The 16,965-nt window shown below is 37.8% G+C and overlaps 1 protein-coding gene across 1 annotated transcript in view; it reads left to right on the plus strand.

The window, feature by feature from the left end:
* The window catches only part of LRRIQ1 (leucine rich repeats and IQ motif containing 1), a 210,355-nt gene that overhangs the window by 115,209 nt on the left and 78,181 nt on the right, over positions 1–16,965 (plus strand). The window contains exons 19-21 of the mRNA XM_088455388.1: positions 1,566–1,690; positions 14,615–14,710; positions 14,803–14,891. Of these exons, the coding sequence (XP_088311514.1) occupies positions 1,566–1,690; positions 14,615–14,710; positions 14,803–14,891 (310 nt within the window). The remainder of the gene's footprint in view (positions 1–1,565; positions 1,691–14,614; positions 14,711–14,802; positions 14,892–16,965) is intronic.

Raw genomic sequence — 16,965 nt, forward strand, 5'->3', positions numbered from 1 at the left:
CTCACCACATGTCACTGAAGCATACCAAAATATTGTTGCCCAAGCCATCACAGATCCACATCTACGTTTCACAGTTATAACCATACATTCAATATGATAGACTTGCTGAGTCGTTCTTGACAAGTAAACCCGGCCTGATGTAGGGAACAGAGTGAAGGATGACTCATCATACCAAAATTACATGTTTCCAAGCATCAGATGTTCAGAATTTATAATCCTGACACATTTTTTTCCTCCTTTTAGCATTGTCAGTAATCAGAGATTTGGCACTTGCAACTATAACATGGATGTTGGATTTGTGAAGTTCTTGATAGTTTTTGTGTAAGATGAATTCTGAGTTCTGCTGTCACATTTCCTAAAGTAGTTCTATGAATTGTTACACAATCCTCTTCACTTAGTTTTGGTTTGTGACCACTATTCCTCTTAGCTGATGTTTTCCCATGTCCTGTGTATGCCATTGTAACCTTAGTATTGTTGCTTTGGAAACACAGACTAAAGTGTTTTGTCACAGGCACTTCAGCTAAACATGGATAACTAGTCTGCACTAGTAGAAAATCTGACAGGTCTCACATTTTACAGTACTTCCATCACAGCTGTTACCACAGGGCCTGATTCAGTACGGATCGCAACTGCGATTGCAATAGCGATTGCGCACGCAGTGTCACTGCAAATATATGTGAAGATATCCTCTGCAATCGCTATGCCATCGCAGTACAACATAAGAACGCCCACCTTACCTTACACACATCTGTAATGTTTAGCAAGACTGCAAAACCATCGGTAACATCGATTACAGTCGCAGCCTCACACACACACTTGCACAAGGTCTGAATTTACTCAGGAATTGCTAATCTAATCGCATGCAGTGAGTACACAGCTTCAATGGCATCGCAATGCGTAATTTATGCATGCCCCCATCAACACCCCCAAACGGTACTTCCTGTCAATCACTCTGCGATGGGTCTGCGTACCCACTGTGATTTCAGTCTCGATTGCAGTGGAGTGGTCGTGCATTGTGATGCATACGCATGCGCAGAACGCAACAATTGGCCGATTGTGTCCGTAATCGCAGTTGCGATCCTTTTTGAATCAGGACACAGTCGGTAATGCAGCTACACAGTACATCATAATGAACTACACGGCATAAGCACACAAAAAAATAACGACAGATCAGCACAATAAATGTTCTTGCAGCATAACACAAACAGTTTCAATCCCTATATGGTCTAGTGTTTCCTTTTTTTGTCCACACCCTGAACTTGTGTATTACTGTACCTGCGACATTTATGCATGCTATAAGCTTTTCCCTTGCATGGACATTTTCTGACAATATTCACAACTTATCTTAGATGTTCACTTCAGATGAACCCGTGAACCCTTTGCATATGTGTTTACGACCAATAGTAGCTCTTTTATAGATTCATTACAGACTCTAATATTTATTGTAGAATGAATTACTGTAATTAGTTGCTCTCTCTGCACTATTTCTGCAAACACAACTTAGCATTGATAATTTAGTACATAAAGATTTTTATGTTTTGTTAATGATGTTTTTTGCTGCCCAGAAAAGTGGCATTTCAGGAGGCCGAGATCAGTCATTACCATGGTTCCCACAAGAAGCCTGGTCAGCTTCTGAAACCCGTACAATAGACATTGGACATAAGCATGAAAGAGAAACCCTCATCAGCAGGTAATGAAATGATGTGTTTATATATATATATATATATATATATATAGACACACTGGACCAATAGCACGGCACTCCACCAAACAGAAAACGGGCCCCGGGTTCCCTCCGTGTACAAGTATTGTATAGTAAGGAAAACAGCGGCACTCATTTGTACATATATATATATATATATATATATATATATACTGTATACACACACACACACACATATTTATATATGTATACTCACACACACATATATATATATATATATATATAGTGTAAGGAAAACAGCGGCACTCCGGGGTTTGTAGTGGTTAGAAAAGTGTATTCATATACATCCAACGTTTCGGGGCCGTAACGCCCCTTTGTCAAGGTATACATAACAAACAATGAAGTGTGCTTACCTTAAATAGGTGAAGAAGCCCGTGAGTAGTGTGCAAATAGACATCCGACCACCGGAGCGCACAGCGATGATGTCACGGCAACCGAGGCTCCCTGGTAACAGTAACCTGGGAAGCCTAACTGTGCCGACGAAACTCGCTGGGCGGAGAAAGGAAAAATAAACAAACGTGCTGTATAGGTAAAGAAGAACAAAAAGAGGAAATAAATAGAAAGCAAAAAAAGGAAATGTACTAGATAATAATGAAGTAAACCAATCAAAATGGAGAAATTATTGCTTGATCATAAAAGATATAGAAGCTTAAAGATAAATACCATCACAATAAGGCTACAATAAACAGCATAATCTATGCTGTCATAAATCTTCAATTGACCATACATGTTGAAATTAGGTACTGTTCCTACATGACAATGTGCAAAATTAAATCAAGTGAAATATCTTAAGATAAAGGTACATATCATTAATATATAATATGGATGCAATAGACCTTCCAAAAAAGCAAAAAAAAGAAAGAAAAATAAACATAAACAATATGTTAATGTAAAGAATTAGAGGCACGAAAAGGATTCTCAATTAACAAAAGACATTCCAGGCAAATTTCTCGTTGAGACCATTGGGACTCATAGTTCCCAATGTGAAAATCCATCTCGCTTCGGCTTGCAAGAGTTTCTTGGCCCTGTCTCCTCCTCTAAGGGATTTGGGTATATGATCAATGGCCATATGTCTCAAGCTGGAAAGGGGATGTTTTGCTTCAGCGAAATGACGTGCCACTGGTTGTTCAGATAGTATGCCAGACGTGGCTGCCTTGATTGCAGAACGATGGAGAGCCAACCTCTCTCTCCTCGTCCTGGTAGTTTTGCCCACATAATGCTTCTTGCAAGGGCAAGAGATCATATATACTATAAATGACGAGGTGCAGGAGAGAACGTGTCTGATCTTGAACAGGCGGTCGTTGTGAGGATGTTTGAAAGTGGGACCCGTTTCCATGTGGTTGCAAATGGTACAATGGAGGCAATTGTAGCAGCCAGGCGGTCTGGTCAAAAAGGAGGAATTATGAATTTGATTAGAAGAAAAGTTGGTGATATCTGAGTGTACGATGATATCCTTGATGTTTCGTCCCCGGGTAAAGCACGACATGGGGCGCTTGTTCTTAAAACAATTCAGTTCTTTATCAGAAGAGACAATGGGCCATAAGGCTCTGGATGCTCGAGGTAAAATCGCACTGGTGGTATTATACCTGCTGACCCAGGGAATGATAGCATTGTTGTTCCTGGTGGTAGGTGACAATAGTTGACGTCTTGGTATAGCCATCACTTCATTCTTTGTTTTGATCAGTTGATTGGCCTCATATCCCTGATTAACAAACTTAAGGATGACCTTGTCTAACTAACTCAGCCCCTAAACATGCATGATCATTAGTGATGCGGGCCACCTGTATCATCTGCGATTTGGAAAGGCCATTTTTTAACGGGCGTGGATGGTGGCTATTGGCTCGTAATAAAGTGTTCTTGTCTGTTGGTTTCAAATAGACGTTTGTTACTATCCTATTATCCCTGACAGTGATCTGTACATCCAAATAATTCAGTCTGGTAGTGCTGGTTTGAAAGGTCAGTCTAACTGGCGAGTCCCTGGAATTAATAAATTCCATCAACTGAAAGAACTTAGGTTCGCCCCCCGTCCAGCACATAAACAAGTCGTCTATGTAACGAGCGTAGACCAGGATGTTGGTAGAAATGTTGGGATTTTGAAAGAACATTTTGCGCTCTTCCTCGAACATGTAACATGGGTTGGGATTCTAAACAAATGCAGCATGGACTTGTTACTCCTTGTGATAGAGGAAGTGGGCCGCGAATTGAAACATACTAGAGACAAAATTTCCAAGTTTGAAACAGATCAGATGTCAGTATTCCAACAGGACACTTCACAGGATTGGATACATAAAATCAAAATGCAGTGTGAATCCTACAAAAGGGATTTAATTAAATTTAAACGTAATAAATACTCTATAGTTAAAGAGGATTACGATTCGAATAGAGTGTACCGATGGCTTATGGGAGGGGAGCCAGGTCAACAGCGCCCATACAATTATAGAGCTAAACATATTTGGAGGAAACGCTGGGAAATGTCGTCTAGAAATTTGGCATCAAGTAACAGCGACAGCGAGTTTGCCTTTTATGAATCAGAGGATGTACAAAGCACTCCAGTGGCCCCTTTAGGGGAGCCTTTAACAACTCCAAAAAACACAAAAGGCAGAGACCGACCGCCCACAGGGGGTCCAGAACACGAGGATCCAAAGATCTGGATCCCAAGAAGAAAGTTTAATACTTAATCTTTCTTCAAGACAACTTACGGACCCTGAAGTGCGAGTTCTCAATAAGGGCTTATCATACGTTCCCACCAATAACTTTGACGCTCTGACCTGGAAGATTGATTTATATAAATTCGCCAGTCAATTAAGGCGACAAGAATTCTTCCAGTCTAAGGTCAACTCCACTATACCATCGGTCCACCAAAAATTTCTCAATTCCAAATCAAGGTCTCAGTTCGATCCACCATCATCCAACGCTTCAATCAAATCCTTCTTGAGATTATTAGACGATTCGGTGATCAAATATACATCTGCTTGTCCTAACACCCATTATAATCTAGACAAATCCGAATGGTCAGCACTTAAAAAGCTAGGGTCCTACAGAGATATCATCATTCGCCCTGCCGACAAGGGGGGGCGGTATTGTCATTATGGACCTTGTTCAATACAGAGATGAAATTCTCCGCCAGCTGACAGACCCCAAGACGTATCGGAGTCTCGATTATGATCCAATAGCTGCATACAAAAAGGAACTGGATGACTTACTCGCAGAAGCACATAGAAATGGCCATCTTTCGTCTGATCTTTACGTGCCCTCAGACAGGATTTCCCTGTAGTACCTGTTTTATTTACGGTACCTAAGACTCATAAGAATCTACAAAACCCTCCAGGTAGGCCTATTATATCGGCCAGAAATTCGATTTTCCAACCTGTGTCACAATTTTTAGATAGCATCCTTCAACCTCTGGTTACCAACCAGTGCAATTTCATTAAAGACACCACTAGTTTTCTCAATCTTTTGGAGACCATTGAGGTTATTCCTACAGGTACATTATTATGTGTTATGGACGTAAGCAGCCTTTACACCTGCATTCCCCATAAAGACGGGTTGGACGCCACCAGACAATTTTTGATAAAGGAGAACATGTCCGATATAGACCTGGATCTTTTCATCCGGCTCCTTGAACTCACCTTGGTTCGCAATTATTTCCTATTTGACGGTAAATTTTACTTGCAAATCAATGGTTGCGCGATGCCCCATCGTTTGCGAACATTTACATGTTCGAGGAAGAGCGAAAAATGTTCTTTCAAGATCCCAACATTTCTACCAACATCCTGGTCAACGCTCGTTACATAGACGACTTGTTTATGTGCTGGACGGGGGGCGAACCTAAGTTCTTTCAGTTGATGGAATTTATTAATTCCAGGGACTCGCCAGTTAGACTGACCTTTCAAACCAGCACTACCAGACTGAATTATTTGGATGTACAAATCACTTTTCAGGGATAATAGGATAGTAACAAACATCAATTCGAAACCAACAGACAAGAACACTTTATTACGGGCCGATAGCCACCATCCACGCCCGTTAACAAAACGGCCTTCCCAAATTGCAGATGATACGGGTGGCCCGCATCACTAATGATCATGCATGTTTAGGGGCTGAGTTAGACAAGGTCATCCTTAAGTTTGTTAATCGGGGATATGAGGCCAATCAACTGATCAAAACAAAGTTGAATGAAGTGATGGCTATACCAAGATGTCAACTATTGTCACCTACCACCAGGAACAACAATGCTATCATTCCCTGGGTCAGCAGGTATAATACCACCAGTGCGATTTTACCTCGAGCATCCCGAGCCTTATGGCCCATTGTCTCTTCTGATAAAGAACTGAATTGTTTTAAGAACAAGCGCCCCATGTCGTGCTTTACCCGGGGACGAAACATCAAGGATATCATCGTACACACAGATATCACCAACTTTTCTTCTAATCAAATTCATAATTCCTCCTTTTTAACCAGACCACCTGGCTGCTACAAATGCCTCCATTGTACCACTTGCAACCACATGGAAACGGGTCCCACTTTCAAACATCCTCACAACGACCGCCTGTTCAAGATCAGACACGTTCTCTCCTGCACCTCGTCATTTATAGTATATATGATCTCTTGCCCTTGCAAGAAGCATTATGTGGGCAAAACTACCAGGACGATGAGAGAGAGGATGGCTCTCCATCGTTCTGCAATAAAAGGCAGCCACGTCTGGCAAACTATCTGAACAACCAGTGGCACGTCATTTCGCTGAAGCAAAACATCCCCTTTCCAGCTTGAGACATATGGCCATTGATCATATACCCAAATCCCTTAGAGGAGGAGACAGGGCCAAGAAACTCTTGCAAGCCGAAGCGAGATGGATTTTCACATTGGGAACTATGAGTCCCAATGGTCTCAACGAGAAATTTGCCTGGAATGTCTTTTGTTAATTGAGAATCCTTTTCGTGCCTCTAATTCTTTACATTAACATATTGTTTATGTTTATTTTTCTTTCTTTTTTTTGCTTTTTTGGTAGGTCTATTGCATCCATATTATATATTAATGATATGTACCTTTATCTTAAGATATTTCACTTGATTTAATTTTGCACATTGTCATGTAGGAACAGTACCTAATTTCAACATGTATGGTCAATTGAAGATTTATGACAGCATAGATTATGCTGTTTATTGTAGCCCTTATTGTGATGGTATTTACCTTTAAGCTTCTATATCTTTTATGATCAAGCAATAATTTCTCCATTTTGATTGGTTTACATCATTATTATCTAGTACATTTCCTTTTTTTGCTTTCTATTTATTTCCTCTTTTTTTACGCTGGTCGTAGGTTCTTCTTTACCTATACAGCACGTTTGTTTATTTTTCCTTTCTCCGCCCAGCGAGTTTCGTCGGCACAGTTAGGCTTCCCAGGTTACTGTTACCAGGGAGCCTCGGTTGCCGTGATGTCATCGCTGCACGCTCCGGTGGTCGGATGTCTGTTTGCACACTACTCGCGGGCTTCTTCACCTATTTAAGGTAAGCACACTTCTTTGTTTGTTATGTATACCTTGACAAAGGGACGTTACGGCCCCGAAACGTTGGATGTATATGAATACACTTTTCTAACCACTACAAACCCCGGAGTGCCGCTGTTTTCCTTACACTATATATATATATATATATATATATATGTGTGTGAGTATACATATATAAATATGTGTGTGTGTGTGTGTATACAGTATATATATATGTACAAATGATACTCAGAGGGCGCAAATTACTTAAATGTCTTTTAGGACATCATTAGTATATATGAAGATTTCAGATGTTTGATGATTCCTTTCATAATGTGTTTCTTTTCTGTTAGACATGGACTGGACTGAGGGCCTGATTCAGACCCGCTCGCAAGCGGGTCGATGGTGCCCTAATGCGCATGCGCACGACGGAGGGAGCTCCGTCGTGCGCATGCGTGAGACCCGCATAGCTACAGCCAAGCTGTCGCTCCGGGTCTCGCACCAAAGAGGGCGTGCTGTCGGTGGTGAGTGACATCACGCCCCCTTTGGTGGGCGTGCCAGGGGCGTGGCTGCCAGACGGAGGCGTTCCCATGGGATGTCAGTGGGAGTGATTTTGGCTCTGATAGAGCCAAAATCACTCCAGGGCTTGCGGTCACCGAGACCCTACCGCAGGGTCTTGTCGCAAGCCCGATGGTCGTGATGGTCTTGACCATTGCGACCATAATCATGGACGCTTGCATAAGGTGTGGGTGGTAACCCACAGCTATGCGAACGTCCAGGAGGACGCACCAAAAAAAAAAACAAAACGCCCTGATTCAGAGCGGGAGCTCGTTCAGAGCGTCCGGCTCTGAATCAGGCCCTGAGTTCGACACTGTAGATGGTAGATTCCGTAGGTTCCCAATTAAATTTCTAAAAAAGATCCACTCACCAAAAAAGAAGAACACCCAAGAAATGGACAAATTGTCCACTATTAGATGGTGTAGTCAATTAATTTATTAAAATGTTTTGTCAGTTTGACATATAAAACTTATACATAAAAACTGCTTACACAATTAGTTTTCCATTTGTATTAATAGAGGAGAATGACAGTAGATTTCCTGCTAATTACCCATATAGGGCTGGATTCCAATAGCCAGGTTTCTCCCTTCTGACCTATGGACCAACTTCACAACCCAACGCATTTCGTCTGTTAGGACTTCATCAGGGGTATATATATATATCTTAAATTAAAATATAAGCAAAGGGTGAACTCAAATACAGTGTGGAGTCCAACTACAAACAATGTGTCTATAGTAACAAAATTACTGTACGTACCATAAATGGAGAATGTGTATGATCCAATGGAAAAAATTGACGATATGTTATCCCTATGATGGACCTGTACTTTAACTCAAATGACCATTATATGGTATAATCTAAAAAAATATCAAATATACTCAGTCACAAATTGAAACTTCTTATCTGGCAAATAATCATTATACAGAAACTGTATCCCTCTATTGGCCTGTGCGAAGTTCATCATATAACATTTTGCAATAAAAGCCATATCCTTATATTGGGCTTTATAACGTTCATCTTATAATGTAATTCAATAATGGTATCTCTAAATGGAACCAGGCAGAATTCATCATAGTAATACATAATGGTATCCATATACAGGGCTATACAAAATTCATCTTAAAACAAATTAATGTATAGCATTATCCTGAATTACATACAACACTAATCCAATAGATATGGCATAATTAAAACATCATTACAATAAAGTTTTCAAACTAACCAGGAATCTACTGAAAGACTTCAATGTACTCACCAATCAACTGAAAAATGCTTCCCAAATTGTGATGCGCTCTGATCTCAAGATCAAGCTATAATTAAGTACTCTCTCCTTCCACCCTTATATCCTCAATTGGATATTATGTCACTTCCTGTTATAGTATTTACTTCTAATGAATATAACTCTCTTTGGAACATATTCACAATAACTTTAACTTCACCTATGTCTATATTATTAATCGTTGTAACTCTCTACCCAAAAACTGGAGTGATAAAGGAATTTTCTAAGTGAAAAAACGCCTTAATTCAATGGTCGGCCTAATCTCCGAGTGTTCCTATGGAGACCCGCATTTCTAGGTTGGTCACCCGGCAATTACTTTGTTTGAGTTCCAGCAGCCATGTTTGGATGCCGGATGTGAGGATTTTACGTGTTAGTCCTATGTAATGGCTCATAGCTCTGAATAAATCATCCGGTTACTGGCAGGCTTACCTTCCGACACCTCATGGAGGCTTGTATTTCCGGATTAGTTGCCTGGCAACAAATAGGCTTGCCCTCCAGCGGCCATAACTTGATCGCTGGAGGCAAGTGTGAATGATGCTAATATGTGGATCAGTAATCTTAAATAATCACTGACCATGTGTATTAACTAGAGTCTGCATATATAACATATATTCCAGTGGCCATATTGACTTCCTAATACCCAGGAGCCTCGCATATATCTGCGTTTCAGCAGCCATTTTGATTGCGCTTTGGCTGCGATACATACCAGAATACTCAGATCGAATTATATAAATATCCTTAAGCCTAATTGATATATTATCAGAGTATGTATATATATTAACTAGGGACTGCATATAAGAAATATATATTATAGAGGCCATATTGATATATTATAATCATGTGCTCCAGCAGCCTTTTAATTAGCCACTAAATTTGTGTAATTTTGCACTCCAAAATCCAATTAAAGACAAATATGTACCATAAACCTAATTAGTGCCTTCCCCTATTGAGAATATCCCCTATTGAGGATATCTCAACAATATTGAGGATATCTATTGTGGATATCTCAACTCTATTAATTAAACAATATTGCCTCACCTCTATTGGAGGGTGCCTCACTTCAAAAATTGTAAAAACCTATAAGTATTCCCATTATTGAATGATAGCTATAAAAAAAATTATGAAGTCTTCCAATACATTCACTGGTTTCACAAAAGACCTATAGATTATGAATCTTTTGTGAAACCAGTGAATGTATTGGAAGACTTCATAATTTTTTTATAGCTATCATTCAGTAATGGGAATACATAGGTTTTTGTGCACTATAAATAGGTATTTTTTTTAATTCCCTCATTAGAAGTGAGGCATCCACCAATAGAGGTGAGGCAATATTGTTTAATTAATAGAGTTGAGATATCCACAATAGATATCATCAGTGCTGTTGTGATATCCTCAATAGGTGATATTCTCAATAGGGGAAGCACTAATTAGGTTTATGGTACATATTTGTCTTGAATTGGCTTTTGGAGCGCAAAATTGCTCAAATTTAGTGGCTAATTAAAAGGCTGCTGGAGCACATGATTATAATATATCAATATGGCCTCTATAATATATATTTCTTTTATGCAGTCCCTAGTTAATATATATACATACTCTGATAATATATCAATTAGGCTTAAGGATATTTATATAATTCGATCTGAGTATTCTGGTATGTATCGCAGCCGAAGCACAATCAAAATGGCTGCTGAAACGCAGATATATGCGAGGCTCCTGGGTATTAGAAAGTCAATATGGCCACTGGAATATATATTATATATGCAGTCTCTAGTTAATACACATGGCCACTGATCCGCATATTAGCATCATTCACACTTGCTTCCAGCGATGAAGTTATGGCCGCTGGAGGGCAAGCCTATTTGTTGCCAGGCAACTAATCCGGAAATACAAGCCTCCACGAGGTGTCGGAAGGTAAGCCTGCCTGTTACCGGATGATTTATTCAGAGCTATGAGACATTACATAGGGCTGACACACAAAATCCTCACATCCGGCATCCAAAACATGGCTACTGGAACGCAAACAAAATAGTTGCCGGGTGACCAACCCAGAAATGCGGGTCTCCATAGGAACACTCGGAGAATAGGCGGACCGTTAAATTAAGGTGTTTTTTCACTTATTAAATTCCTTTATTACTCCGGTTATTGGTTAGAGAGTTATAACAAATAATAAAATAGACATAGGTGAAGTTAAGGTTATTGTCACTATGTTCCAAAGAGAGTTATAATCGTTAGAAGTAGATCCTACAACAGGAAGTGACATCATTTCCAATTGAGGATATAAGGGTGGAAGGAGAGAGCACTTAATTATAGCTTGATCTTGGGATCAGAGCACATCACAATTTGGGAAGCATTTTTCAGTTGATTGGTGAGTACATTGAAGTCTTTCAGTACATTCCTGGTTAGTTTGAAAACTTGATTGTAATGATGTTTTAATTATGTCATATCTATCGGATTAGTGTTGTATGTAATTCAGGATAATGCTATACATTAATTTGTTTAAAGATGAATTTTGTATAGCCCAATATATGGATACCATTATGTATTACTATGATGAATTCTGTCTGGTTCCATTTAGAGATACCATTATTGAATTACATTATAAGATGAACGTTATAAAGCCCAATATAAGGATATGGCTTTTATTGCAAAATGTTATATGATGAACTTCGCACAGGCCATTAGAGGGATACATTTATTACCAGTTATTATTATTACCTGTTATTTATATAGCGCCCACATATTCCACAGCGTTTTAAAGAGAATATTTGGCCATTCGCATCAGTCCCTGCCCCAGTGGAGCTTACAATCTATATTCCCTATCACATGATCACACACATACACTCTAGGGTTAATTTGTGTTAAGAGCCAATTGACCTAGCAGTCTATTTTTTGGAGTGTGGGAGGAAACCGGGTACTCCCACCCAGGTAGGGCCATGGTGGGAATCAAACCCCGTGAGTTCAGTGCTGTGAGGCAGTAATGCTAACCATTACACCGTCTGTGCTACCCATCATTTTCTGTATAATGATTATTTGGCAGATAAGAAGTTTCAATTTGTGACTGAGTATATTTGATGTTTTTTTAGATTGTACCATATGATGGTCATTTGAGTTAAGGTATAGGTCCATCATAGGGATAACATATCGTCAGTTTTTCCATTGGATCATACACATTCTCCAATTATGGTACGTACAGTAATTTTGTTACTATAGACACATTGTTTGTAGTTGGACCCCACACTGTATTTGAGTTCACCCTTTGTTTAAATTTAATTTAAGATGTATATACCCCTGATGAAGTCCTAATGTACGAAATGCGTTGGATTGTGAAGTTGGTCCATAGGTCAGAAGGGAGAAACCTGGCTATTGGAATCTAGCCCTATGTGGGTAATTAGCAGGAAATCTACTGTCATTCTCCTCTATTAATACAAATGGAAAACTAATTGTGTAAGCATTTTTTATGCATAAGTTTTATATGTCAAACTGACAAAACATTTTAATAAGTTCATTGTCTACTATATCTAATAGTGGGTCATTTGTCCATTTCTTGGGTGTTCTTCTTTTTTGGTGAGTGGGTCTTTTTTAGAAATTTAATTGGGAACCTATGGAATCTATCATCAACAGTGTCAAACTCAGTCCAGCCCATATCTAAGAGAAGAGTAACACATTATGAAAGGAATTCTTTTGGACATTCCATAAGAACTGATTTTGAATCATCAAAAATCTGAAATCTTCATATATACTAATGATTAGTAAAAGACATTTAAGTAATTTGCGCCCTCTAAGTATCATTTGTGTGTTTAAATTTGTTTGATCCCACTAACAGGGGTTCTACTTAAGGTGCAGCATCCACATCATAGCGCAAAATAAGGGCATTTCTTGTTTATATATGTGCGTGTGTTCATATATGTGTGTATATATATATGTATATGCACACATACGTATATAAATAAGTATATATAATATATATATATATATATATATATATATACACTGTGCTCACGTGGGTGGTTTGCTGCCATTCCAAGTTTGACATTTTTTTTTTAAGAATTTATCGACCTTATTGAAACCTGTAAAGTAGAGCCCCTCCCTTCCTCAGAACCACCCTGTTACCTGAAGCTTGGAGCTAGACTGTCCCATTGTATGAGTCCATTCCTCCAGTCCTCATCAGTATAGCACCGTAGACCTTTGCTGAAGAAGTCTAGATGGATTGTGTTAGTCAGCTATGAGCTGCAGCAATATGGTTCAATCTGCATCACTATCCAGCTCCAAGTTTCAGGTAATAAACCTTAACCATTCCTTTAAATTACCCAAATGCTGCACTTGCAACCAGCATATATAGAGGTTACCCTTTCAAAATGTAGCTACAATGCTGCATTGTTTAGGAAACATTGGTTAGAAGTTCACGGTTATTGCCTTGTTTCCTAACTTGCATGTTAGTAATAAATATGTACAACTGCATAACGTTTTTTTATCAACTGAGGAAAGGGATGTTTTTAAATAGCTTATCTAACAGCTAGACAAGTCACTAATAAACAAAATGTTATCTTGTAAAGGATAGAGTTGCAGAAATAATTGTTTCATCAAACATTATCCCATTATCACCAAGCTTTTATTTAGTTTACTTTTTCTAAAGGGCTTTAATTAGCCTTATACATGAGAGTTTATACTTGAGATTTGAAGAATATGTACTATTGAAATGAAATGGCTTCGATGCTGTCAGTTAAATCATACCTTATTTAGCAAAATTAAAGGATCATTATTTAGGGTCTGTTTGATAATAAAACTTATATGTAACTCAAAAAGCTATAAATGCTCAAATAAGCATTTCATTGTGATATCACAAAGAAGTCTGGTGATTACTAAAAGGTATATTACTCTTAACATTTGTCAACAGTACACAGTGCCTGCATACTATATACTCCATTACAAGTTACAATTTCGAACATATGTATGTCTCTCTCTCTCTCTCTCTCTCTCTCTCACCCTCTCTCTCTATATATTATATATATATATAATATATATATATATATATATGTGTTTATGTATGTAAAATTTATCTGTCCTTACAACTTTAGCAGACACTGATCTAGCTGCAGAGGTTTTAAAGCTTCCATGTGATAATAGAGGTAACATAATATTGTTAGGTAATCTCTGTTACATAATTATGCCATCCATTTCTTTACTTTTATCTTCAGCAATGCCATGTATCAGCTAAAAGAATTATGCTTCTAGATTACTAAATGATATAAATGCCTTTAGTATTTGTATTTAGTGGAAGGACTTGTCTTTTTATATCTAGATTAGATATATATGTTTTTTCTACCCAGGACAGGATTTGTGTGCTGAAGGTAATTTTTGAAATGTTCTTTAAGTAATTGAAATATAAACATTTCAAAATGCTTACAGACTTTGAGAAACCTTTCACGATAAAGCTTTCCTTCACTATTTGAACTAGATTTTATTTCAGATTTTGGAATGCATAAACAGTTAGCTGAAACGGCTTTAGACTACAAAGCTTTAGAACATTTAGTTTTTAACTGATTTGGCCTACTATTTCATATGATGTCAGGTCGGAGAAACAAAATCTGTCACATGTGTCTAGCATGAAGTCAAATATTGACGTTTCCTTCAAGTTGGAGAAAGAGGAAAAAATTTCCCAGGAGTGGTATGTAAAAGACTTCCTTTTGCTATATCTCTATATCAACATGAAACCAAAATGCACAACATGTATGTAAGTAAAAATATGCTTTCCTGTAGGGGATTTAAAGATGCTTGTACTGCACAACTAATGCTGAAAAGAGCCCAGAAAATGAAGTCCAAAAAAGCGAAAAAAAATAAAATGTTGGGTGAGTAATTGGGAGCCAGGATTTTACATGACTGATGTGTTTCATATTCAGTGTAATATACAGACATGCAGGCCTGATTAATTGCATATAGCAACAGAACTGATAATATAATATGGTTCATAATTTGTATTAATGTAACTACGTTGTTAGGAATGCATAGATTCAGGAATTTGTTTGTATATTGCTATGACCAAAGGTAATTTCTCCTTTCATTCGGCCACTATCACCTATGTAATTGCTCTAAAACAGCAATGTAATTTTAAAGAACTTGAGAGCTTTTTTAAGGCACAGCATTGTTATTTCACCATCCAAACAATATAAAAAATGCCATAACCATTAGGTTTATATTTTCATACATTTAGTTTACTGGACTACCGTACACTCTTATAAATACTGCCCAGATCTAATCCTTCGATGACCCCACATGAAAGAATTTGGAGCCCTACTGAAGGTCACGACATGCATGTTCCATCTTACATCTTTACAGTCTGATCTTTTTGTTTGTTTTTCTTTTTACCACAAAAATTTAATAAATATCGGGAACTTTGTGTCATTTTAAAAATGCAGTGTAAATATTTAATAGTGAGGCACAAAATATATACAGTATGCCATCTGCATTGTACTACTTTTTAATTATAGTGTAATAATGTAAAACAAGATTCACAGAAGTATTTATTACATTATGGACGCTTGTGACAGTATAATGTTTTATGAAACTAATCCATACAGCAGAGGTTCCCAAATGCGGTCTTCAAGGCACCTTAACAGTTCAGGTTTTAGAGAGATTCCTGGTTGACCACAGGTGGTTAAATCAAATTGACTGAGGGTACTTATTAAGTCTCCTGGGGTCAAGCATGGATATCCTTAAAACTTGGACTGTTAGGATGCCTTGAGGACCAAATTTGGGAACCTCTGCCATACAATAAATGACCATTACAAGTTTTAGGTTAGGTACAGGTTCACGGTACTTTGTACAGTGCATACAGATGGGGAGAGAGTAGTGTTGAATGGCTCGTTTCTTCTTAGTCTTGTTAATCTATTATTTATTCTTCATTAGAAAGTTAATGTGCTAAACCTACAAACTTTTCAAAGATGTCCCATCATTTACATTAGAACTTTGGCCCAATTTGTAGCCACCAAGCTTTTTATCCTGGAGGTAAATATCGTAAAGTGGAAAATGAGCATAAAATTGTGATTATATTCGCTTTTGGTCTGTCAAGATGTATTTAATATTTCAAAAGACAGATGGAATACATCAGAGTTTTACTGGAGTTTACAAATTACCTCACTTGAGCTCCATACTTCCGTCATCTTCTTCAGCTTTAAATAAAGACATAGTACCTTCAATTTCTACATATATCTAAGATTATGGCATTTTCATATTAACAATATCTATCATATTTTGTTCCCTTTAGTCTTTAACATTGGTGTAATGTTATGACAGTCAGGACAGTAAAGGAAAATAAATAAAAGTGAGCTTTAGAGCTGGTGACCAATAGATACGATATAGCCCCCCCCCCCCCCAGGCTTTTCTGTGGTTTTTATCCCCCCATTACATCCTTTATATGCCTTATTGTATGATACGGTTATTGTAATCGGATCTAGGCCACAAGCATATCTAAACAAGTTTTAACCACTCCCAAATCAAAATAATCAGTATTCCATGTCCCATGTAAGAAAATTGGTTAGAGTATATATTTTCATTACTTTATATATCATCCCTGGCCCTGACATTGAGAAAAATCAGAAATTCAAAACAGTATTTACTTTAAGTTATTATTGAACCATACTCATGTATCTAGTTAATGTATTAATAGCATTTCTAATCCAGGTTGGTAACTGAATGACTAGTAATTACTGTTTATTATTATTATATTATTATTGAGTTAGTGTTTAATTAAATTTATAATTAAAGCAATTGATATAGCTATACAGACATTTGCCTTTCATCATAATGATTACATATGTTACAGTTTGATAACTAATAACCTTTGAATGTCACTTTTATTTGGAGTTCCCTTTTGAACTTCTTTGGGAGAGAAATATTCATTAAACGTCGCACACACAATTTGTC

Source organism: Taudactylus pleione, unplaced genomic scaffold (assembly GCF_031769625.1).
Source record: "Taudactylus pleione unplaced genomic scaffold, aTauple2 ptg000040l, whole genome shotgun sequence".
Lineage (NCBI taxonomy): Eukaryota > Metazoa > Chordata > Amphibia > Anura > Myobatrachidae > Taudactylus > Taudactylus pleione.